The sequence below is a fragment of the Dendrobates tinctorius genome, unplaced genomic scaffold (genome assembly GCF_039654945.1).
Source record: "Dendrobates tinctorius isolate UK_male_01 unplaced genomic scaffold, ASM3965494v1 ptg000027l, whole genome shotgun sequence".
NCBI lineage: Eukaryota > Metazoa > Chordata > Amphibia > Anura > Dendrobatidae > Dendrobates > Dendrobates tinctorius.
Window position 1 is genome coordinate 18309045 of NW_027361695.1, and position 26560 is coordinate 18335604.

General features: G+C 44.4%; 1 protein-coding gene across 1 annotated transcript in view; it reads right to left on the minus strand.

Moving 5' to 3' along the window:
- The window catches only part of DNAH12 (dynein axonemal heavy chain 12), an 81009-nt gene that overhangs the window by 49138 nt on the left and 5311 nt on the right, over positions 1-26560 (minus strand). The window contains exons 5-28 of the mRNA XM_073569820.1: positions 26346-26421; positions 26097-26255; positions 25785-25980; positions 24493-24681; positions 23583-23739; positions 23034-23125; positions 21494-21672; positions 21114-21249; positions 20595-20720; positions 20140-20274; positions 18851-19044; positions 17373-17622; positions 16649-16834; positions 15619-15819; positions 15144-15338; positions 14748-14869; positions 13619-13901; positions 13242-13361; positions 9991-10147; positions 5880-6052; positions 5600-5752; positions 5267-5506; positions 3723-3968; positions 2697-2816 (exon numbers count right to left, since the gene is read on the minus strand). Coding sequence (XP_073425921.1) covers positions 2697-2816; positions 3723-3968; positions 5267-5506; positions 5600-5752; positions 5880-6052; positions 9991-10147; positions 13242-13361; positions 13619-13901; positions 14748-14869; positions 15144-15338; positions 15619-15819; positions 16649-16834; positions 17373-17622; positions 18851-19044; positions 20140-20274; positions 20595-20720; positions 21114-21249; positions 21494-21672; positions 23034-23125; positions 23583-23739; positions 24493-24681; positions 25785-25980; positions 26097-26255; positions 26346-26421 — 4085 coding nt within the window. The remainder of the gene's footprint in view (positions 1-2696; positions 2817-3722; positions 3969-5266; positions 5507-5599; positions 5753-5879; positions 6053-9990; positions 10148-13241; positions 13362-13618; positions 13902-14747; positions 14870-15143; positions 15339-15618; positions 15820-16648; positions 16835-17372; positions 17623-18850; positions 19045-20139; positions 20275-20594; positions 20721-21113; positions 21250-21493; positions 21673-23033; positions 23126-23582; positions 23740-24492; positions 24682-25784; positions 25981-26096; positions 26256-26345; positions 26422-26560) is intronic.

The window sequence follows — 26560 nt, forward strand, 5'->3', positions numbered from 1 at the left end:
GATAGTGAATGGGCTACACACACAAACATAACATGACTTTGATTACTGAATGTGATAGGCCGCTCTGAACAAATGTGTTTTGAGCGAGCGCCTAAAACTATGCAAATTGTGGATGGTCCTAATATCTTGGGGTAGAGCATTCCAGAGAATTGGCGCAGCACGGGAGAAGTCTTGGAGTCGGGAGTGGGAGGTACGGATTAGGGCAGAGGTTAGTCGAAAGTCATTTGCAGAGCGCAGCGGTCGGTTAGGCCGATAGACAGAAATGAGGGAGGAGATGTAAGGGGGTGCCGCACTGTGGATAGATTTGTGGGTGAGAACAAGTACTTTGAATTGTACCCTGTAATGAATTGGCAGCCAGTGTAACGACTGGCGAAGAGCGGACGCGTCTGAGTAACGATTAGCCAGATGGACAACCCTGGCTGCTGCATTAAGGATAGACTGGAGAGGGGATAGTCGAGTGAGAGGGAGGCCAATTAATAGAGCATTACAGTAGTCCAGGCGGGAGTGGATCAGGGTGACAGTGAGAGTTTTTGTTGTTTCCATGGTGAGAAAAGGGCGGATTCTAGAGATGTTCTTTAGGTGTAAGCGGCACGAGCGGGCAAGAGATTGTATATGGGAGGTGAAGGAGAGATCGGAGTCAAACATAACACCCAGACAGCGCGCCTGCTGTCGGGGTGTTATTATGGTGCCACCCACAGAGAGGGAAATGTCAGATTTAGGGAGGTTGGTAGATGGTGGGAGCAGAAGAAGTTCAGTTTTGGAGAGGTTGAGTTTCAGATAGAGAGCAGACATGATGTTGGAGACTGCGGACAGTCACTGGCGTTCTGTAGTACAGCGGGGGTAAGGTCAGGGGATGATGTGTACAGTTGTGTGTCATCAGCATAAAGATGGTACTGAAAGCCAAATCTGCTGATGGTCTGTCCAATTGGGGCCGTGTAGAGAGAGAAGAGAAGGGGGCCAAGGACTGAGCCCTGAGGTACCCCAACAGCGAGAGGAAGAGGAGATGAAGTAAGGCCAGAAAACAGAACACTGAAGGAGCGGTCGGAAAGATAGGAGGAGAACCAGGAAAGAGCAGTGTCCTTAATGCCTAGTGACTGGAGCCTAGAGAGTAGGAGAGGATGGTCAACAGTGTCGAAAGCTGCAGAAAGGTCGAGAAGAATGAGCAGAGAGTGGTCACCATTACGTTTTGCTGTCAGAAGGTCATTGGTCACTTTGATGAGTGCAGTTTCTGTCGAATGTAGGGGGCGGAAACCGGACTGTGAAGGGTCTAGGAGGGAGTGAGTGGAGAGGTAACGGCTAAGGCGTGAGTATATCAGGCGCTCCAAGAGTTTAGAGATGAAGGGGAGATTGGAGACTGGTCTGTAGTTGTTTGTGCAGGATGGGTCGAGGGTGGGTTTCTTTAGTAATGGAGTAATGATAGAGTGTTTGAAGGAGGAGGGGAAGATGCCAGAGGAGAGGGAGAGATCCTTTTCTGATTAGCCTAGTGTACGTCATGCTGCAACCATAATGCCATGCCAGGCCGGCTAATCAGAAGAGAAGCCGGGGGTGCCGGAAAATATAAGGCGGCTCTCGGGGGTCCCAATAAGTGCCCATGGAGTACTGACCATGGCATGCCAATCGATTCATTCATCTCGAAATGACATGAAAATAAAATGTACCCACAATCAAACTAGTGATAAATCACTAACAGATGTTTTAACCATTTTTTTTCTACATCGGATCATCCGTCATTGAAGGTACGTGAGCCCCCTTACCTCTTGGGGCCCTGTGCGGCTGCCCAGGTGGCACTAATGGGACCGGACAATGAGTGACAGGGTCATTTAACCCAATTCTGAAGCAGTGGTCATCTATTGTGTAAAGGGGACTCCTGGCTGTCCCCCGAAAATATGTAACTCAATTCAAATCAGTGGATCAGGATCTGGCAATTTTGATGGGATTGGTCTGCCATCTATTGTGTATGGGCGACTCCTGCCTGTCCCCCGAAAATATATAACCCAATTCAAATCAGTGGATCAGGATCTGACGATTTTGATGGAATTGGTCTGCCATCTATTGTGTATGGGCGACTCCTGCCTGTTCCTCGAAAGTATGCAACCCAATTCCGAAGCAGTGGTAAGGATCTGGCGATTTCGATGAGATTGGTGTGCCATCTACTGTGTATGGGGGTCTCCTGACTGATTATGTTGAGGGACATAAGAAATGGGCGATTGGAATTGAATCACCTGATCCTTTGTTTCCGACCCCGAAATTAGTACCAGCCACATGATTCTAGTGGGGACTCTCTCATAGAGAAAACAGGAGCGTTCCTATATATGGGGGACCCGGGAACAATAATGGTCATCTAAATAATAGCAGGCCAGCCAAATAGGAGCTATCTCTCGCCATTAACAAGTCATTTTATTACCTGATGTAAATGTCGCTCTTCTCCTGAATCTCTCCGTTCCTGAGACATGGCCTCTTTATACAAATCTAGTTCAATGTTTTTAATATCCAAGTGGGCGTGGTCACCAAGTCCTCTCTATGGGAGTCTTCAAGAAAGCCATGCCCAGTTGGCTTAAAAGGCTAGATTTACACAAAGGGAGGAGAGTGACAGATGTCAGGAATGGAGAGGAGCAGGAAGAAAAGAAAAACCATGCCGGATTCAGGAGAACTTTATTCTTGGAAAATCCCTTTAAGACATTGTTATATTTTTATACCTTATAGTCGGCTTCTGGAAGCTGAATGCCAGGAAACAGGTCACTGGTAATCCCATTGAACAGAGGAATATCATGAGACAAAAATTTGGGCTCGTTTACATCCTTAATTGATCGCAAGAGCTAAAAAGAATGAAAAATTATTAAATTATAAAATTATTCATATACAATATGACATCAAACTATATTAAAAAGGAGAAGTCAGTCCTTGTGGTGTGTCTGTATTAGTAAAGAATAGTATTCTCCATAAAATAAGTTTGAAAAACCTTTTCTTAAAACTCCACATTGTGTCATTCCTCTGTTATACCTCTTGGAAATGTATGTATAAATTATATATATAATGTACGGTATATAGTGGACAACAATACACAATCTGACTGTGCCCAAACAGTGGTGACATTGTCAGACTGTGTAGCGATACGGGGATACTCGTTATAGACAGATTTCAATTTATTTGTACATTTCCAGGAGTGATAAAAGAGGAATGGGACTCTGCTGAGTTGCAAGAAAATATCCTGCAGATTTGTTTTTTTTTTTCCTTAGGGAATACATATCACTTTGTGTTGCAGAATGAGCTAAGGGAGATTCTGTCAGCGAACTCGTTTGGGGTTTGTAAATGTTTCATCTTTTCCTGAGCTCCTCTCAGCTTATTTATTTCCACAGACCTTATCAAAGTTGAATGTGCATGGATTCAAAGAGCCGGTGAAAACCAAATTTTTAATAAAATCCAATTGCAAAAATGATTTTTTTGCCTAAAATACATGTGTTTAAGTTAAAAATAAAAACTGTCCCAAAAGATGAACAACCATTTAAAGCTACACATTAAACGACTATAGTTTTTATATTTTTGCACTGATGAGATCTAAAAAGCCAGGAACAGCAATGTGTAGAAATAATTTGCAAAGTCTCTGTCTCCTATTGTAAAATCACACATCTCTATTTTTTGTGATTTGTGATCCAAATGCCTCTGGGTAAGATGGTAATGTTATTCTATACAAGATATAAAGTGTCCAACAGCTCGGAACTTACAAGTATATCTTCATTTTCATGGGGGAACTTCAATTTCAGATTCCCAGCAGCGATCAGCACGGCCTTTACTGCACGCATCCCATAATCATAGTGGAACTGGGATGAGAGTTGCTCCGAGCACAGTCGGTAAGTCATGACGATCTTCACAGAGAGAGGTTTAGCGTGCAGAAAACCGTAAGAATAAAGGGAGATCTCCGCAATCAGGGCATAGTTAGGGACCATCATAGCTACAGTCCGAAAAAGAACCTGAAATGAGCAAACCAGATGAGTCAGTCAACAAATGAAACTGAATTACTTTAAATCCATGATGTCCGTTTACGCTCATCTCCACCCTAAACCCAAAAGTTATGCATCTATTTTGCAGCAAAGGAAAGTCATGCAAGGTGTGGTTAAAGGAGTATCCCCATCTCCAATATCCTATCCCAATATGTAGTAGGTGTAATGATAATAATATTAGCAAATACCTCCAATTAATTAAAAATGTAGTATAGTTCTTCTGATTCACTATGTCACTTACCCCATGTGCAGGACAATGCAGTCACTTAGGTATCCGTGGCTACGACCACTCATAGTAACAGTTAGTTATTTGCTAGTGGTTGTAACCAAGTATAACTAACCTATTACAATGCCCTGCACATGTGGTAAGTGACATAGTTAATCAGAAGAACTATAGTACATTTCTAATTGGAGGTATTTGCTACTATCATTATTACCCCTACTACATATTGGGATATTATCTTGGAGATGGTAATACCCCTTTAGCACTTTCCAAATCTCTCTCTGTGCCTCTGTTGTGTCCATTTTGGAAAAGAGGAGAATGGGCCATCGATGTTACGGATCTTGCAGAAAGGAGGGGATCAGGTGTTGTGATTATACATGTGAAACATATAATCACATATAGGTTCGGGGGTGAATAGTCACTTTGATGAAATCTTATATTTGTTTTGTAAACCTACATTTTTTTACAGTGTTACTTGAAAGTTTGTGAACCCCTCAAAAATGCATGTAATACTGCATAAATATGACCTAATACTACAACAGTCTGCAAGGTCACAAAGGAACTCAAGGTAACCTCTAAGCAACTAAAGGCCTCATAGTAGCTAATATTAATGTTTATGAGTTCAGCATCAGGACACTGAACAACAGTAGTGAGCATGGCGGGATTGCAAGGAGAAACTCAATGAGCTCTAAACTTCCACTGCTAAAACTTACCTGGACAAGCCAGGAGACAACAATGTTTTGTGGACGGATGAAACAAAAATAAAGATTTTTGGCTTAAAATGAGAAGTGATATGTTTGCAGAAAGGAAAAAAAAACGGTTCAAGAAGAATAAACGTAACGTTTTGGAATAGCCCAGTAATAGTCCAGACATTAATCCTATAGAAATGTTGTGGAAAGACATGATGCAAGCAGTTCATGGGAGAAAACACATGAACTGCTTGCATTATGAGAAAAAGGCTAAAATTCCTCCACGATGATTTGTAGGACTAATCAACAATTATTGGAAACGTTTAGATGAAGTTATTGCTGCAGAAGGAGGTCACCTTGAGGTTATCCGGCAGCTCGGAACGTCCCGCGTAGCCAGGATTCATGGTAATGGCTACGAAGCAATTTGGGTTAAGCTTCAGTTCTGTTCCTTCGAAGTTGAACATGTCCATCTTCGTTTGTATGGCTCTCTGGATGCAGAGAATCTGTTGGGCCACCACGGACAACACCTCCAGCTCAATACGGTTAAACTCATCAAAACATGCCCATGCTCCCGATGACGCCAGCCCTTTGAAAAACTAAAAAAAATATATATAATGAAAAGATGTCAGCTAAACCTCGGTTGGAGTCCGTTTATTATCAGCAATGGAGCAGCTTATCATTGTATGTACCTTCGACATTGCTATGTAGTCCAAACCATCAGAGCAGTTAAAGACCACACACTGCACAGCCAGCGCTTTGGCCAAATCTTTGGTGGTCTCGGTTTTTCCTGTACCAGCCGGACCTTCTGGAGCTCCACCCAGATTTAGATAAAAAGCACCGATCTACCAATGAAACATGAAAGAACCGATAAGAAATGGCAATAACCTTGTTAATAAGTTTCATGATATTTTGCTTTCCTGGTATCACACAAGTCAAATGGTTTTCCGAGCATAACCCATCACATCATACCAGAGTCCGGTAGCATCTGTCAGTGAGCGGAGTAATGACCAGGCGTGGAGAGTTGCCCAGGTACTCATAGGCGTACTTCACATTACAGTTGATGATTCGCACTCTCGCATTCTCATTCTCCCAGTAATAGCGGAGTTGGGCAAGCCACTGGAAATCTGTTTCATGGGAAACTCCTGAGGAATGTAGGAGAAGAAAGTCAACATCTAAAACACTGCAGAATCACAAGGAAGAATCTCTGAAGTGAAGACAAAGACACAAACACTATAAGACAAAACTGCTAATCACTGAATTCTGTTTCTTCATTCAGTCCTATTTCCCACAGTGTATAACTTTCATCCCAGTATCCCAGTGTCTAACATCCGCTCTCCATCCCCGACATAGAACATCTGTCCCCTTGCCCAGGTTAAATAACATCCAGCCTCTCGACTCTGATGTATAACATCCATGCCCTCACCCGTAGTGTATAATATCTATGCCCTCACCCGTAGTGTATAATATCCATGCCCTCACCCATAGTGTATAATATCCATGCCCTCACCTCCCAATGTATAACATCCATGCCCTCACCTCCCGGTGTATAACATCCAAGCCCTCACCCCCCAATGTATAACATCCATGCCCTCACCCCCCCGGTGTATAACATCCATGCCCTCACAACCCGGTGTATAACATCCATGCCCTCACCTCCCGGTGTATAACATCCATGCCCTCAACCCCGGGTGTATAACATTCAGCCCCCCAGCCTTAGTGTGTCACATGTGGCCCCTCTCTCCCAGTGTATAACATCCATCCCCTTGCCCCCTGATGTATAACATTCAGCCCCCAAGCTCCGGTGTGTAACATCAGGCACCACGCCCCCTGTGTATAACATCCAAGCCCTCACCCCCCGATGTATAACATCCATCCCCTTGCCCCCTGATGTATAACATTCAGCCCCCAAGCTCGGGTGTGTAACATCAGGCACCACGCCCCCTGGTGTATAACATCCAAGCCCTCACCCCCCGGTGTATAACATCCATGCCCTCACCCCCCCGGTGTATAACATCCATGCCCTCACCCCCCCCGGTGAATAACATCCATGCCCTCACCCCCGAGGTGTATAACATCCATGCCCTAAACCCCGGGTGTATATCATCCATGCCCTCAACCCCCGGTGTATAACATCCATGCCCTCAACCCCGCGTGTATAAGATTCAGCCCCCCAGCCTTAGTGTGTAACATGTGGCCCCTCTCTCCCGGTGTATAACATCCATCCCCTTGCCCCCTGATGTATAACATTCAGCCCCCAAGCTCCGGTATGTAACATCAGGCACCACGCCCCCTGGTGTATAACATCCAAGCCGTCACTCCCCGGTGTATAACATCCATCCCCTTGCCCCCTGATATATAACATTCAGCCCCCAAGCTCCAGTGTGTAACATCAGGCACCACGCCCCCTGGTGTATAACATCCAAGCCCTCACCCCCCGGTGAATAACATCCATGCCCTCAACCCCCCGGTGTATAACATCCAAGCCCTCACCCCCCGCTGTATAACATCCATGCCTTCACCCCCAGTGAATAACATCCATGCCCTCAACCCCCCGGTGAATAACATCCATGCCCTCAACCCCCGGTTATAACATCCATGCCCTCACCCCCCGATGTATAACATCTGGAACCTCGCCCATCTGTATATAACATTCGGTCCTTCACCCCAGAGTGAATAACATACGGCCCCTCTGCCTTGTTGTATAACATCCAGGCTCTCGCCCCCCCCAATGTATAACATTCAAGTCCCTCTTCATTGGTGTATAACATCTGGTCTCTCGCTCTCGGTGAATGACATCCAGCACCTTGCCCACTGTGTATAACATTCGGCATTTCGCCCCCCCCAGGTGAATAACATCCGGCCCCTCTCCCTTGCTGCATAACATCCAGACTCCCGCCCCCCCATTGTATAACATTCAAGCCCGTCGCCCTCTCGCACCTGGTGTATAATGTCTGACCCCCAGCCCCGGTGTACAACATCCGGCCTCTCGCTCCCGGTGTATAATATCCAGCCTCTCTCTCCCGGTGTGTGCTGTTACTAACATGTGACATATTGGCGTGTGGTAAAGAGCTCCTTATACCAGCATGGTCCTGTAACAGGAGTCTCCAGTTACAAGTCTGTTCATGACATTTCTTCCTCTTAAATCATCCCCATCACCTGTGAGGGATATTACTGATTGATGGAAGAAACCACAGCAGCTCAGCCATGAAGTGGAGACCCCATAACGTCACACAGCGGGGTCACTAAGTGCTGAGGGGCAGAGGACAGAAAAGTCACCAACGTCCTGCTGACTCCAAAACTTCAGAGTACAAATAACCTCTGGAGTTAATGTGGCGCCCCCAGGAGTATGGTCGCCACACTGGCTTTGCCTTCCTCCAGGGGAGGGTAATGCCAGGCTTGGAAGCAGTGATGGGTCTCTCCAGCAGTTAACCTAATGCATGCAACACAGTTCCACTCCGGGCCAGCAGGGGGAACTCTGAACCAGGATTCTAGAAAGGGGTGTCCTCTGGGGGTCAGGAGGAAAAGAGATCAGATAGTCTGCGGAGGGTGAAGTGTGCAGACGGGAGGTGCGAAGCTGAGAGGTTGAGCTGCAGAAGGCGAGCTCCCTCAGCTTGAGAGCGCACAGAACTGGAGCCTGGTCTCCACGGTGGTACGGATACTGACGGTCCTACCACAGATACCAGAGGAGTAGGAGACTGTAAATGCCCTGCTCCCAGCAAAGACTTGGGACACAACAGCAATTGACTAGTGAGCCAGGACTCAGGAGAGAAGTCCCCGAGAGAGGCTACAGGTGTCTGTCATACAAGTAAAGTTCTAGGAACATCTGAACAGAGGCATTTCAGAGTAACTAAGTACTGGAGTGCTTCACACTACAAAGCGCTAGGAAGGAGACTGCACAGCCCTTCTGCTGAGAGAGAATCCTGATCTGCTTCCAGGCTAGCCTGCTCCAATACCATCTGTAATCAGGACTCTGGACTGCATATACTCAGTAAAGGTAAAGAAACTACAACCGCTGTGTCTTGTCTGTTCCCTACGCTTTTGGCACTGCTACATCCCCGTGCCAGCTACATCTACACTGCCCTAGGACTACAGCTCCACCTGTGGGGAGCTTTACCATCTAAGCTGCACATAACATCAGTCCCAGCGGATCTGTATGCAGCGTTGGCCTAACACCATATTTGCCAAACACCACGGGTGGCGTCACGAACTATCCTACCATTAACTACATCTCCCCATTGCTTAGGCGCCCAGGGCCACGGACCGGGTCACCGCTGCTGTGACACATCCCCCTGACACCGGCCCGGTACCAAGTACCCCACAGCCCTGGGAGGGCGACCCAGTAACATCAGCACAAACACTGTGCCCCCGCCAGGAGCTTCATGGCCGATCAGCTGCACAATTCGAGCGTCGGATGGAGTGGTATAACCACTGGACTCTGAAGTAAATGTGTTCTATGCAGGGATGGATCACACTTCACTATCTGACATCTGATGGACGAGTGTGGGTTTGGTGACACCAGGAGAACGTTACCCGCCTGACTACATTGTGCCCGCTGTACAGTTTGGTCCTGGAGGTATGACCTTGTTTTTAAGAGTTTATCTAGGCTCCTGAGCTCCAATGAAACGATATCTTAATGCTTCAGCAAAAGACATTTTAAACAACTGTAACTTCCAACCCTAAGGAAATAGGAAAGGGTAAGTTTGGTGTGGAAGAACATGACTGTTTCACACAACCCCAACCCCACTAAACTCCTGTGGGATGGTCTCGACCGGAGATTGTGAGACCAACCTCTCCTCAACATCAGGGCCTGACCTCACAAATGCTATTCTGGATGAAGGGGCAAAAATTCCCATAGACCTCTCCAAAATCTTGTAGAAAACCTTCCCAGAAGAGCGGGAGCTCTTATATCTGCAGCGGGACCGATTCCTTATTATTATACTGTATATGGATTTAGAATAGGATGTTATAAAAGCTCCTGTAGGTGTAATGTGGAGGGGACACGACACCTTTATCCATGTAGTGTAGAATACAGAAACACTGTATTGGAAACTTTCATATCATTAATAATTTTTGCAAGAACCTGTTTCGATCATTTCCATGACCACGTCACGGGCGTGCACATCTATGGTGACGAGAGCTCCCAACGTGGTACGTGTCTGCTTGGACAATTTGCCTCGCACAAGCTCAACGATATCATTTAGCTGAAGCTGCAGCTTTTCGTAGTAGTTTTTCAGGCCCTAGAAGAAGGATGTAACGGTAAAATTATAAAATCATCTGCAGAAACACACACAAAACATGCATATTACAAGTGAGCTGAAATATATACAAATTATAAGCCTGGACCCTAAAGTGAGAACTCCAGAATACGCAGTCACTTATTATGTACAAAGGAATTTTGCAACATATCTTTATGGAAGTTGGAGCTCAAATACCCAGCTGTACCTCACAAACTAGAAAACTCTGTCACGCTGCAGGGAAAACTCAAAATATATGGATTAATTTTATGCAAATACTATGGGAAATTCCATACAATGTCCTCCCTTAGTGGAAGATATGACAAGATGATGAGCAATTGATTTGCAGGACTCTGGTCCAGCGGCCAGGTCAGTATTCCACGGCTGCAGGATCGGACCCCTGTGAACGGCCTCCTACCTGCCGGCATCCCTGGTGGCTCCTCTTTTGGTTAGCCGGTTTGACGCAATGTCATAGTTGTGGTGTGATGCACAAATGACATGGCGCCCGGCCGGCTAATTAAAAGAGGAACCAGAGATGCCGGCAGGTAGGAGACCATTCACAGGGAGGTTGGCAAGGCTCCCATCCAGCAGCCATAGACTACTTACCTGCTCGATGGACCATGATTCTGCAAATGTATTCGCTCATCTCTAGACAAGAGGCAAGAATCAATGCAAAATCCCATCTATCAAATACTGTGCGACAGAGGGACCTTTTGGGTACGTCCAGGATATTGAGCCAATGTACAGCTGCAACCCCCTGGGGTGGTCACATACAGAAGAGGACCCCTGAGCAAGAACAGTACGTGGGCCCTTTGCAGTCTCATAATGTACCGTGGCAGAAGCTGCTTGCATCTTCTGATGTGGATGTGGCCCCCTTACCTCTTGGGCCTCCCTGTGGCTGCACAAGTTGCACCATTGGTATGTCCGCCCCCGGCAACCCCTATATGCTGCGTCCCTAGGTATGACGGTCTATCAGCAGGAGAACGCATGAATTCTGTCTATAAATATATATACAGTACAGTGGGTATGGAAAGTATTCAGACCCCTTTAAATTTTTCACTCTTTGTTTCATTGCAGCCATTTAGTAAATTCAAAAAAGTTCATTTTTTCCCTCATTAGTGTACACTCTGCACCCCATCTTGACTGAAAAAAACAGGAATCTAGACATTTTTGCAAATTTATTAAAAAAAGAAAAACTGAAATATCACATGGTCATAAGTATTCAGACCCTTTGCTCAGACACTCATATTAAAGTCACATGCTGTCCATTTCCTTGGGATCCTCCTTGAGATGGTTCTACTCCTTCATTGGGGTCCAGCTGTGTTTAATTAGACTGATAAGACTTGATTTGTAAAGGCGCACACCTGTCTATATAAGACCTCACAGCTCACAGTGCATGTCAGACCAAATGAGAATCATGAGGTCAAAGGAACTGGCCAAGGCGCTCAGAGACAGAATTGTGGCAAGGCACAGATCTGGCCAAGGTTACAAAAGAATTTCTGCAGTACTCAAGGTTCCTAAGAGCACAGTGGCCTCCATAATCCTTAAATGGAAGACGTTTGGGACCACCAGAAGTCTTCCTAGACCTGGCCGTCCAGCCAAACTGAGCAATCGTGGGAGAAGAGCCTTGGTGAGAGAGGTAAAGAAGAACCCCAAGATCACTGTGGCTGAACTCCACAGATGCAGTAGGGAGATGGGAGAAAGTTCCACAAAGTCAGCTATCACTGCAGCCATCCACCAGTCGGGCCTTTATGGCAGAGTGGCCTAACAGAAGCCTCTCCTCAGTGCCAGACATATGGAAGCCCGCCGAGAGTTTGCTAAAAACACATGGAGGATTCCCAGACTATGAGAAATAAGATTCTCTGGTCTGATGAGACGAAGTTAGAACTTTTTGGTGATAATTCTAAGCAGTATGTGTGGAGAAAACCAGGCAGTGCTCATCACCTTCCCAATACAATCCCCACAGTTAAGCAAGGTGGTGGCAGCATTATGCTATGGGGGTGTTTTTCAGCTGCAGGGACAGGACGACTGGTTGCAATTGAAGGAAACATGAATGCGGCCAAGTACACAGATATCCTGGATGAAAACTTCTTCCAGAGTATTCTGGACCTCTGACTTGAGGGGGTTTTACACATAGCGATATCGCTAGCAATATCGCTAAAACGTTACTGATTTTGTGACGTTCTAGCGATATTGCTAGCGATATTGCTATGTGTGATACTTACCTCCGACCGGCTCCCCCACTGACTGTCGCTGATCGCGCGAGATCGGGCGGCTCCATTTCTCGTCGGGCGCTTCCTGCTGTGTGAGACGAGCGACGCTGGAGGCGGGCGGGAGGACGTCAGGATCGCTGTTTGTGAAAGGTGAGTATCGTCCGCTGCGTCGCTGCTGCATCGCTGTGAGATCTTTCTGTGTGAAAGCTCACTAGCGATCATTTAGCGATGAACCAGCGATCCTGACCGGGTCGTATCGCTGGTCGGATCGCTGGTGCATCGCTAAATGTAAAAGGGCCTTTGGCCGAAGATTCACCTTCCAACAAGACAATGATCCTAAGCACACAGCTAAAATAGCAAAGGAGTGGCTTCAGAACAACTCTGTGACCATTCCTGACTGGCCCAGCCAGAGCCCTGAACTAAACCCAATTGAGCATCTCTGGAGAGACCTGAAAATGGCTGTCCACCAACGTTCACCATCCAACCTGACGGAACTGGAGAGGATCTGCAAGGAAGAATGGCAGAGGATCCCCAAATCCAGAGGTGAAAAACTTGTTGCATCATTCCCAAGAAGACTCATGGCTGTACTAGCTCAAAAGGAGCTTCTACTCAATACTGAGCAAAGGGTCTGAATACTTATGACCCTGTGATATTTCAGTTTTTCGTTAATAAATTTGCAAAAATTTCTACATTTCTGGGTTTTTTTTTCAGTCAAGATGGGGTGCAGAGTGTACATTAATGAGAAAAAAATGAACTTTTTAGAATTTACCAAATGGCTGCAATGAAACAAAGAGTGAAAAATTTAAAGGGGTCTGAATACTTTCTGTACCCACTGTGTATACACATATATAGTGAAGTAAACTTGATGGAGCCCTATACCATACCTCTGGGCCACTGCTGATAGCTTCATGCACTTCACTTGTCCAGAACATCTGAGACACACAGAGCACAACCTGTCCGGGCCATTCTCTGACCCAGTCTTTTCTTGCAGTCTCAGGGTATGCCTTTTAAAAAAAAAGTTAAATTACATTGATAAAAACATTTAAGAGAGAGACAACCTTACAAATATTACCCAGCAAATGAACTTCTACTCTTTGGAGTGTCACCCTAAAAAGATCTACTACCCGGCTCCATTGTGGAAGATACCTCTACATCATCCCCAAATCATTCACTGCTGCCAGATAATCAATTCTATCTATAGAAATATAAAAGTACTAGATTAGTTCCAATTAAGGCTTTTGGTCCGTCCGTAGATCCGTACCATTCGTGACCGAGCGATAACATCATGCACGCTCCTTAACATGACATCTTCCACTTGGATGAGCCACTTCTCCACGGCCCCCCGAGCCTCAGAGGTGGAGATGGTCTGGATGAGTTCTACACGTTCCCCCTCGGTGCTGTACATGGCTTTGATATCCAGGTTAGGAAGGAACTCTAGTTTTGCGATCCCTTCAAAGCACTTCTTTAGATGTGGCTGGACCCGCAGAGGATCTTTAGTCTCAGAGAGAATTTCTAGCATCTCGTCGTTGGACAGGAAGTAAAAGCTATAACAAAAAAAAATGTGCGATGTGATAAAAATGTCATTAAATCATTGAGTCAGGCGCCATGTCTAGGTGAGAACCTAGAAAAGCAAAGCTTAACAGTAAAGATTCAGCCGCGTTTACTGAAACCTTGAGAAATACTATTAATTAGACTAATAACACATAGGGTGCAGGAGATGAATTTCGGGAAAAACTGTTGGTATTGGTGGGACCGGTCGACTGTCTAATGTGTTCTAAAGGTCCCTATACACATTGGATGAAAGTAGGTCAAACCTGATGATTGCCACAAGACCAGCCTATCCACTGATGGGCATATGGGGGTCTCCCGACTCTCCCCCAATTGAGGATGTCAGGGCCACAAGGATCACGCAGTTGGAATATCAATACCCGGTATGATGCCAGATGTGTCCGATACTGGCTTTACCTCTCTCCCCATTAAAAACACATAACTGTTCAGACAACAGGTATCTCATATCTTATGATCAGCTTAAAGGGGCTGTCCAGCTTTGAGGACTTTTTTTTTTTACCTAAATGCGAGTATTTGCAGCTAAAAATCATTACGGCAATTCAGTTTTATTATAAATGTTGCACCGTTAGGCTCTTTGTTTCCTGCACACTCAGCTTTGATGTGGTCTGTGGTCATAAATCGGCTAAAAAAAAAAAAAGACAGATAAAAAAAAAAAGCCCATTTTGCAACCAACAATAGCCAGCGCCACGCAGAGTCTATAGACAGCAAACGGGACATCATTTTTAATAAAACCCAATTACAAAAATGATTTTAAAAAAATAAATAAAAATGACCACTTTAAAGAATATACAGAACCATTGCAACAAGTGAAAGGACTATACCGTGGGAAAAAAAGCCTCTTCTTCTCCAAATAGGCATTCAGACCTTTCATGATTTTATCCAGAAGCACATTGCTGTCCTGAAGTTTTTCCAGAAGTCCGGTCAGAGAAGTCGCAATTAAAACCTAAAACAAAGTAGATAGCCCATAAGTAAGATTCGATTATATAGTTCTATAGACTGAAAAAAACCCCGCGTTCATCAAATATTGTACTGAAAGTTCATATAAAAAATATTAAAACCTATTTGGATAGAAAATGGAAGATGCAGCATGACGCACGAGTCCTGGAAGTATCAGGAGCTTCTAGATGAACGTGGACAACGTCGGATTTCATCAACGCTGGATACATGATTGATGACCTTGCTTTCTTGTATCATTCCACTATGAAGCATCCATTTACCTTCGGGTCTTTAACGCAATGTTTCATGATCTCTCTCCAGTTTCTGTCCACGGTCTGGAATAACCGTCCTTCTTCAGGCATTTGCTGCATGATGTCCTCAGAAGAGAAGATGGGGTCTAGATAAAGCCACTGGGCCTGCACCTTCAGCCATTCATCAATGGTTTCCTGGATCCTTATCAGTCGTTCCTCCCATTGCTTAAAGGAGAAGAGTAAAAAGTTAACAGAAAGTCTAATTACACAAAAAATGAAAATTTTGATAATATGCAAATTAATGGGAAAAAAAAGTCTTATCATTTTAAAAGATAAATTATCAATGTTGGACATTGTTGGATATTTGTCGGCAAAGTTGAGTGAGATTCCTTGATGCCATCCCCATTACATGCACTGTATGTGAGCTGGAGACGCATGTAACTTTAGCCTCAGAGCTCCTAATGAAACCTTAGCATCTGCTAATACGGAAGTGAATATTTTATACCTTGATTTCTTTCTCATAGGGCTTGATGAAAGGCGATCCTCTCATCGTCTGAGTCTTCACAATTTGGTCATCCAGAGTGGTTTGGATTTCATCCACTGCTGATAGAATAGAAACCCCAGACTCTCGATAGGCGCTAGTATTAAAGGATATGGACTCCCACATTTCTTCCATGGTATGCATTGCTTTCTCCAGGGAAAACTCCTAAGAAGAAAACACAGAAACGTTTCGTTAGTAGCAGATTCCTCTTTCCTCCGACATCTGCCATCAGGGGATAGCGAGGGGGGTTTCATACACATTAGATCATTGGCTGATCTATAGTTGACTTTTATCATTAGCAGGAGCAAGCTTTAGGTTGGTCATTAAGGCTATCTTTCCCAGCCCATCTCTCATAATACACATGAATGCTCATCTGATCTGAGCATACATATGTCTTGTATATGAAAAGTAGAGTAAGCGGATTTCAGTCTCTTAAAAAAGATCATCTAGTCACACTCTTGAGATAACCACTGGCAAAACTGCCACACTCGTTAGATAACCACTGATGAAACTATCATACTCTTGATATAGCATTTGCGAAACTGTCACACTCTTGATAAAGCCACTGGCGAAACTGTCACACTCTTGATATAGCCACTGGCGAAACTGTCACACTCTTGATAAAGCCACTGGTGAAACTGTCACACTCTTGAGATAGCAACTGGCAAAACTGTCACACTTTTGAGAAAACATTTGCGAAACTGTCACACTCTTCAGATAGCCACTGGCGAAACTGTGATACTCTTGAGAGGACCACTGGTGAAACTTCCACACTCTTGAGAGAGCCACAGGCGAAACCTGTACACTCTTGAGATAACCACTTGCAAAACTGCTAAAATGTAAAAAGTTCAAGCTGTTATCCCTGACAGCTGTTGGTTTTTTTAACTCAATTTTTCTTCATTCTTTTTTACGTTTTCCATTCTTTGCTATTAATTTAAATCACTCGATATTATTTTCGACCACTGATACACATTTATTAGACAAAGATGCTTACCTTACTAGCTGCCGCACTAATCTGCTCGAACTGGTCTAAGTACGGATCCAGGCTCAGCTTCAGGACCTTCCTCAGGCTGGTGCCAGAATTCGGAGTGAGGTCATAGCCAACTATCTCAGACATCTGGAGCCAATGTCGGGTTCTGATTCCTGGGTTGCAAAGGATGCTCACCAGAGGGATATATTCCTGCAAAGGAGTCAATCACAATCAGTGTCTAGGGATTACAGGTACAAAAATGAATTAAAAGGATATCACATAACCATTGAATCACATAACCAATGAATGTTAGAGTTGGAATGGACCTCAAGGATCATCGTGTCCAACCCCCTGCTCAATGCAGGATTCACGAAATCATCTCAAACAGATGTGTGTCCAGCCTCTGTTTGAAGACTTCCATTGAAGGAGAACTCACAATCTCTCGTGGTAGCCTGTTCCACTCATTGATCACCCTCAATGTCAAAAAGTTTTTTCTAATATCCTCATCTTCTTAGATAGATATTATAAGAAACAAGCACTTTTGCAATTTACTGCTTCTTACAATTTGCAGCCGTTCTTGAGTTAGCAATACTTTTCTTCTGTTCATAGATCGTTGCCTAGGAGACCGACCACCACTGCTGTCTGGCTAGTAAGCACTAAGCTGAAATTGGCTGGGATTAGGAGGTAACAATGCGCTCCAGAAAACCTCGCCCGGATTACTGATATATCCATTATTTGATGCGCCTACCTTAAAAGCTTTGATTTGCTCTGTGACGGCAGAACACATGAGAACTATGCGACTTTCCTTCTTTTCCTCGTCCACCGCATCTTTATCTTCAGACAGTGTTCGGTGTTGAGCCGCCTTTTTCTTCTCCTCTTCTAACTTCTTCTGCTTCTGCTGAAAAAATTTCATCATCTTGTAGACTTCTCGGAAAAATTCATCCACCTCTGCTTCCATGCTTTCTCCGTTCAGGTCAAGGAAAGCGCCGTCGATCCACCTGGAAGCATGAGATATTTTCGAGACATATTTTGATAAGTTTTGTGTTTTTATCTATAGATTACTGGGTTCTAAAAGCTAAAACACAACCTCAGTTCATCTACTACTGTCTATTCTGCTTTTTTTCCTCTTCTTCATCTATGGCTATTTTATTTTTCTTAAAGGGGTTGTCCCATAAATAATGTTTAATCACCTATCCACAAGGTCGTTGATAAATGTCTGATCGCTGAGAGTCCGACTGCAGGAGCCCCCAGCAGTGATGGTCCTAGGGACAGCTTTGTGACTGAAGCATGCGTGCATCAATGGGAGGGGTGGTCACGCATGCGCATGACTGCTCCTATAGAAGTGGATGGAGCACTGGCTATGGCATGTGCACTATCACTCCATTCACACAGCAGACTTTTGGACCCCTGTCCTCAGGATTACTAGAGGTCTCTGTTTGAGCTCCCAATCAAACATTTATCACCTATCTTGCAGATTGGGTCAAATGGGTTGTAAGGTCTTGCGGTACAAGGCTGCAGTCACTCTGCGGGTCTTCAGACTTGTAAATCATCACATTGCAAGCACTGCACGATGTGAAGTTTTTCTAGTGCTGGCAAGTATGTGGTTTATATACTTCCAACCACATTCCGACTAGACGTGTCCAGTCTCAATCAATAGACTTGCCAGATAAGTCTAGTTGGCATGTGACCGCATGTATGCAAATTACAAACTTGCGGTTGCACGCCTGCTGCTCCTGCTGCCGGAGAATTCTCATAGCTGTGAGGATTTACATGTCTGCAGTCACATGGAGAGACTGCAGACTTGTACCCCAAGGCTGGACAACCCCTTCAGTGCTGTTTATGGGAAAACACCTTTAATAACACATAATGCCCTTGTAAAATATACACGACGTTGGCACTTTTTCATCTACACAGGCCGAAGAACAGTGATGGGGACAGAACTATCAGTTATTAGAAAGGCTCTATCCCATGCCATTACAAGGGGGGATGTGCTGTCAATAAAGATCATCTTTGCTGGCATAAATGATCCGATCCAGACAAATTAGTGTTTTGCTTGCTCATCATGTGATCACAGGCACCTTTACAAGGGCCGATAGTTGGGAATGATTATCAGCTTATCTAGACGTGCCAATTACTCTCCACTTCAAATAAAGTATGGCGCTATGGTGATACTAAATGAAGGTATGCCAAGAGTTAACTCAGAATTCCCCAATACGGTGCACATACTTTTTTTCAGTTTTCTGCCATTTGTAAATCAGTGCAAAAAGCTTCTGGTATGGTTCGATGTTGACTTTCGAAGAATCCAGCTGAGGGTACGTAGTAAGATCCCATTTATACAGGGCTTCCTCTTTGTTAATATATGACACCGCCTCCTCTGCGTCTGCTATTCGCTTCTGTACAGTCCTCACATCTGTCACGTACTGAAACCAGACCAAATAAACACAGATAAATAAAGGGTTAAATGGACTGCCTCCATTAAAGAAAATGAGTTCTACATTCACAAGCTATTGTATGAGACGGGACATCTCACCGCTGCTTCCTTCATGTCTGTCCTTTACTTCTCGCTTGCAGAATACAGACTCCTATATTCTCCACTTAATAGACAGTTGATGACAGAGGTGTAATTCCAAAAGTCGCTAACGCGTTTCAGGCCTAGTAGACGCTTTTATACACCGGTCCACTAGGACCCACCTTGGTTTGATTGCACTTCTGGTTAAGCACCAGGGACTGCCTCTATAAAGGCTGTTCTGATTGATAATGATGTTCAGTAGGGTTTATGTTTTTTATAGGTTTTTTTTGTACAGCAAAAACAATGCTGCAGTCAAGGGCCTAACTACAGTGAGTTCGCACCTGGAGCTAATGGGGTGCCCAAAACATCTGTTTGGCTCATATGAGAAGACCACTACTATTAAAGACCTGCAATAGTTGGGGGTCCTGATGGAAATTTTGCACTGAAGCCCACAAGCTTCAAGTTAAACCATTGGCCGTAGTTTCAATATTCTTAGTCTTTCAAAAAAAAGGTTTAAAAAAAAAAAAAACGCCTAAAACAATTCCAAACCAGAGTTAGTGAGCATTTGACAGCTGCTTCCCCTGAACGGTCGTTTAAGGATAATTGTGCAGCATAAACAGACTGCCAATCACTGACGAATGAGCAAAAAGCTTGTTCGTCGGGTGAAATGAGCAAAAAGTCATTGTTCTCGGCATCACATTGTCTTGAGTAATAAGGACCTGTACAAATATAAACAGAGCCTTAGGCTGGGGTCTCACTTGCGAGTGCAATGCGAGAAACTCGCCTCAATACCCAGCATTGCCACCGGCACTCGGGACCGGAGTGTGCGGCTGCATGTATTTCTATGCAGCTGAACGCTCCGGTCCGAACCGCTGGCGGCAGTGCTGGGTATCGAGGAGATAGACTCGCGCGTGTTTCTCCCATTGCACTCCCAAGTGTGATCCCGGCCTTAAAGTAATGAAAAAAGGAAGCGGGAAAACTATAACAGTGCCCATGATTATCATACCTGCTGCATCATATCCAGCTCGGAGCACTCTGCAAATTCTTCCATCCGACGCGAGATTTTCTCCAGTTCCAGCATAAGTTTCTCTCTTTTCCCCAGCAGCTCACTCTCTCCTTTACGCTTGGCGTTTTCAATCAGCTTTTAGCAAGGAACAGTTATCGAAAAGCGCTCTTAGAATAAACATATGTTGTACCGGTGCATTATTGATGTCCCTAACCCCCATTCCCTTTTTCCTCTTCCATTTCCCAGGTTGAACTAGTGGCTTTTTTTTAACCGTACAAACTATGTAACTACATTTTTTGATTATAAACTATAAAAATAAAACGTATTTAGTTCATATAGCGCGATCTAAAAGTACAATGCTGTGCCATACTATTATTGGAAGCATTGCTGCGGGAGGAGCACGTAAACCCACCGCTGGCACCCGAGACCCCCTTTTCGGAAATGAACCCACATACCTGGTCATTTTCATCAAACACTGGGTTGATATTTTTGGGCCAGAGTAACACTGTTGAGTTCAAGGCGATATCTTCAGGTAAAAATAAATGAACATCTAGAAGATAATTCATCCTCCGCTGACACTCCTGAAATTAAAAAAATGAAAATCACAATGTACTAATGTATCTAACATCTACAATCACAGGGGTTGTCCAACTAATTATATTAGGTTATTAAATTATACTGATGCTCCACAACTCCAGCTCCCTCCCATCGACTTGTGTTCTTCCTGTTCTATGTGGACATGTGATTTCTGTAGCCAATCACTAGCTGTAGAAGGTTACAACTGTAGTCTGTGATAGGCTGAAGCAATCACATGATCCTGTTGGGAGATCTCATCACTGGAACCTGGAGGGGGACTGGTTAGTATAGCTACTATGACGTGACCTATATGAAAAAAATACATATTAAACAAAACACAAGAAATATCGGAATATTCCTACATATTATAAATTAATTGTACCCAGGGACGTACGTACAGCAATTCGGGATTTTAGCTCCACCAGGCTTTTATTCTTCGCCTGCTCCACAAACGCAATCTCCTCTATGACATCTTCAGTAGTTTCGGGAACCTTTAATGCTTGTTCTTTGATTTTCTCAAATTCTATGCAGATCCTAAAGATTATTACATATACAGTATTAAACACTGGAAGGTGACGATATTTTGTAGTATCATAAGGAAAGTAACGTGAGACTCATAATTGGAGCATCGGCATCTATATATGACTTTATGAACTCATAGCAGAAGTAGCACTTGACCTCGAACCCAAGGGCCCCTGAATGGTACACGGTAGGTAGGGCCCATTACAGATTCTTTTTTTTATGGTGCCACAAGGATTAAATCCAGGATTTTACTCACTCTTCGTTCTCCAATCTGTGGTTTGTCACCAGTCTATCCAGTAATATGTTAGCAAAACTTTTTGCTTTGTCGGCCAGGCCTTGCTTTAAGTCATCGCAGTCGAGGTGGACCATCGTGAAGTAAGCGCGGGTGGGCAGTCCCATGATATCTCTGGCCAGGGTGTGAAATTGTTCTATAAACTGAAATACAAACCGATGATATAAATCAGTCTCGATTACCCTTTAGATTTCTGATTTGACCCTCAGTTATTATCCTGATCGGGGGTAATTGGTTAGATAGCGCCCCTCGCTGTGTAGGACTTAGAACTGTATTGATTCTAATGGGACTGGCAAGAAAATGATTCCTGCTGCACAACTTAGTCCTTGCTGCTGTGTCCCCCCCGTCCCTTCCTGACTACAGCTGATGTTGGGGCACTCTTATTATCAAGGGACTCTTCCAATGAACCAAAGTGGGTCGCCCGAAAAGTAAACCTCTCAGGTCCCCCAGGCTTGCCAAACTGCTACTATAATGGAAAATTCCTGCATTGACGTCCACAGTTGATGTCTATCAAAAATGTTTCTCAACTGCAAAACAAAACTTTTTATATGACGGTCATCATATGCAAATTAGCACTGGCATCTTATGAATGCTGGAAATGTCACTTATGTCCTGCTTGCTTGGGCATGTGTTTATTAAGTATTACACACCTATCCCGGGTATTCTGGGCTCTGCTTCTTTCCTCCTTGGTCTGTTGCCCTCTGTTGTGCTCCGCGTCGGGTTTTGCAGGTGTTCCGGAGTGGCTCAGAGACACACCTCTCCCCATTTCTGTTTAAGGACCAGTAGGACAAACGCCTGGGTCTTAGGATTGAGTCTTTAGACTTTTGTTTGGTGTGCTCCACCTTTTGCTTTAAATTTTTTTCCATTCCTGCTGGGTTATGCTTCATCTGTCCTAATTCCTGAGTGTGCCAAGCCCTTGCTTCCCATGTGCCTACCTGCTTGCCACATCTACACTCGGGGTCCGTGTGCCCACCCGGACCTGAGACTTAGAGGATCCACCTCACCAGGTAAGCCTAACCCTTAAGTTGGGTGTGCCCTCCTTGGATTCATTGGTGCACTGTGAATGCTCAGGAAAGGAGAGCGACGCATTGTGAAAATATAAAGATCTCCTCTGCGGTTGCTGGCCTGAGCAAGACTTGGCGTCAATATACCTGTCGATATTCCTTCCTGAGTATGCTCAGTGTGCCAATGAAACCAGTAAGCGTAAGCCTGTCTTCATTGCACATGCCCAGGTAAGAAAGCAGGACGCAGGTGAAATTTCTGTAAGTTCTAAGATGCCAATCATGCATGCCCCCCAGGGTGTGATCACAGCATCTGAGACCGGATTTGTCTGTGGGAAGTGATGTGCCGCTGGACTAGTCCTAGATAACTTGCATATGATGAACGGTGCATAAGCAGTCGATTTTTACAAGAAACATCAATGACAGTGTTGCCGTGCAGAAATCAGCCAATTTAACATAAAGGCGGTTGGAGATAACATGCAAGCAGGTCCACACATACGTACCCCTGTGTATTCATCAAAACTGTGCTCTTCAGATAAGAAAGTTTCTACCTTCTCGGCGGCTGAACCATCCACCAGCCAGCTGAAGCTTTCAACTATCAAATAATAGAACAGAGAATTGCTAGTTGTATCTAGACTCATCATAATATCAGGCGGAGAAAACGTAAAAAAAAATATTTTTAAAAGTAAGTTCACTTGCTTCATCAGGTCTAAGAGATCAATTTAATCATCTAGATTTATATAGTGAAATCTAGTGACAGATGCTCTTTGACGTGCCTTTTAGACCAATCATATGTATATTATTTCTGAAGGATAATGTCTGACAGATGAATGTCTCAGTCTGGGAACCCCTGACCCTGGGTTAAATGGCTTTTGGAAAGATATCAGGATCAAAGCATGGACAGGTAGAGTACACTCCAAGTGCCGGCAGGAGATTTCTGATTATGATTGCTCCAACCACTTACGTACTGTATGGACCATCCCATTAATACTTAAGACCCATGTCCAGCTTACTGTATGTACCATTCCATTAATGATTTAGGTCCAGCTTACCGTACGTTTGGAAATGCCTGAATGGCTCGCGTAGATTGTGGCTGACGGCCTCCTTCAGCTTCAGCACGGCAGAATCAAAGATGTAATCAGGGAGTTTGGCCTCGATGATCTGAACCGTGTTACTACCAGAAAGCCACGACTGAACCGTCTGAATGTTCTGGACAAAGAAGAACGTTTTATAAAATGACATGATTATTGCAGAAGTTGATAATATAAACCCCCCGATTTACTGCAGGAGAAGAGAACACACACAGTGTCAGTGGAGATCAGCTCTGATCTTGCTCTCCTGTCTGCAGCGACTGCTTGCTGCACACAGGATCACAAAGTAAGCAGGCGGCCGATATTGACAGGCGAGGGAGAGGAGAACGGGCACGCACTGACACTACAGGAGCTGAGCGCGCAAGTGTACAATTTCAGCTTGTGTGCACTCGCATCCCTCTCTCCTGTCAGCAGCAGCTGCAGACAGGAGAGGAATGAGAATGCTCCAGCACACACCGACACTGTGTGCTCTCGGCTCCTGCAGTGTCAGTGTGCGCAGGGCTAGGGATTCAATTCAGTAAGCGCGCCAAAGCGAGCAATGTAAATCAACATAAGAGGAGGTGCACAGGATTGCAATTGGGTGGGCAGAACGGAGCAATGAGCGCGCCGGGAAAACCCCTCATTTACATATGTGACAAAATTGTTTTTATGTAAAATGAAATGAGTGAAATCTATACTACAGGTATGATTTTTGTAGGCGATAAACACCCCCTATATGTATAAGTGGTTTAATTTGAGTCTTGGGCCGACAGACATCATTTATGAGCTGAATGCACACTGCTATACATTGAGCTCAATGATATCATAGTATACAGTCTTATCCCAAGCTCCCTCTAGTGGTGGCTGCAGACAAAAAAAAAATCCCAAATACCTGAAGGGTCTTGGAGATCCGAGTTACTATAAAGAGTACAACTTCTTCTACGTCCTGGAAGCTTGGATAGAAATCCATTTTCTCGTCATCAAATGTAAGTTGCATTTTGAAGATTGGTAAAAATTGCGTGTCTTTCAGGTCAAATAACTGGACAAAAGCTTCTACGGTTTTCTGCAGAAGGTCTCTCACCTGTGAAATCAGCAAATATTAGTGTTGATGAGAAAAATCAAATCCATGAGAGAGTGGTGCAGAAAACAGGGAGACGGTCTCGGCTATAAGAGGAGAAGAAAACTGGCTGACAGACATTTACTGTGCTATTTTTTGTTTTGCATGTTTTCCTTCCCTTCTTTTAAAAAGCCACAATTTTTTTTATTTTTCAATTTATATAACTACAAGAGGCTATGTCATGTGTGTCGCCTAACCCCTTCCCCACATATGACATACTCGTACGGTACGCCATATGTCATGTTCCTGTGTATGTGCAAAATTTGGAACTGAGTCCCCACCTGCATGTTAGTCAGATGTATGGGCCCTTGTGACATTCTAGATCCTAACAACATGTGTGTTCTCCTCATTCTAGCTGTTTCCTGTAATAATCTCCCCCGTGGTAGCCCCCATCCTGTAATAATGTCTCTCATTATAGGCCCCTTCCTGGTATAATGTCCCCCATCCTGTGACCCTTCCTGTTATAATATCCCCAAGTGCTGGGCCTCTTTCTGTAATAATATCCCCTTCCTGGTATAATGTCCCACATCCTGAGCCCCTTTCAACAATATTGTCCCCATTCTGGGCTCCTTCCTGGTATAATGTCCCTGGTCCTGGGTCACTTATTGTAATAATACCCCCCATTCTGTCCCTTTCCTGTATCAAAGTCCCCCATTCTGGTATAATATCCCCCATTCTATAACAATGTCCCACATCCTGGGCCCCTTACTGGCATAACGTCACCGATCCTTTAACAATGTCCCCCCATTCTGGTATACTGTCCCTCATCCTGTGCCCCTTCCTTGTATAATGATCCCCTCTGCTGTGTAACTGAATACATGGAAGCCTGTCAATCACGGCTACAGAGAGCGGATGACTGAGTGAATGGAGTCACAGACGATGTGTCTGTTGTATTCTTTCATTGTCCCTATTAACCAAATGTGTGCCATTTTGGCTAATCGGAGAGGGGACTGTGGATATGCCATAAATGTATAACATGGGAATACCCCTTTGAGTCTATGTTTGATCCAGAGACACAATAATGAATATGAATCCTCATAGATCACAGATCTTACAGCCGCCTTTACCTGGTTGGACATAAGCGTCGAGACGCAGTTATAAAAAGAATCCCATTTGTCCGCTTTAACCAACTGCAGGGCATCTTGACTGGCAAACAGATTGATCACTTTGGGGTACCAGGTGTTCAGCAACTTTTCTTCTGTCTTGGCACACGCCAAGGAAACGCTGTTCCTCAGGGATTCACATTCTACAGGACCCCTGGACCTGACAAAGAAAAAAGAACTTTATCATATTTGTGATGACAGCGCATACCTAATTCCTTTATAACTGCTAAATTATATATAAAAATGGGGGAACGGATCAATCAACATCTGTCCAACCTGTATCCAGACAGATCAACAATTAGCAGATTGGAGAAAGTTGTGTATCCCAAATCAAGCATGGTGCGAATGGTCGGGTGGACCAGATGTAGGTTTTTCATGATCTCATTTCTTGCTTGGAGGAAGCTCTGATGCCACGGCTTGGAGAAATCCAGACCTCTGAAAGGGCAAGAAATAACATTGTAGATTTATTGATTAATGAGCGCTCATGTCTGACATGACGTAAGGAGCAGATAAAGAAAGACTCACGTGGGAAATTCAGGTAATAGACCCGACTCTTCTGCTTCTAATCCTTTAACCTCTGGCTTAACTAGAATACTTTTCACTGAAAATGTAAAAAGGGAAAAAAAGATGTAAATTATTCCACATAGCAGAAAGCTTAAATGGGTTGTTACATATTCATTCTCAGGAGCGCATGGATCCCTTACCTCCCAGAGTGCACCGATCCTCTGCCTCCCCAAGCG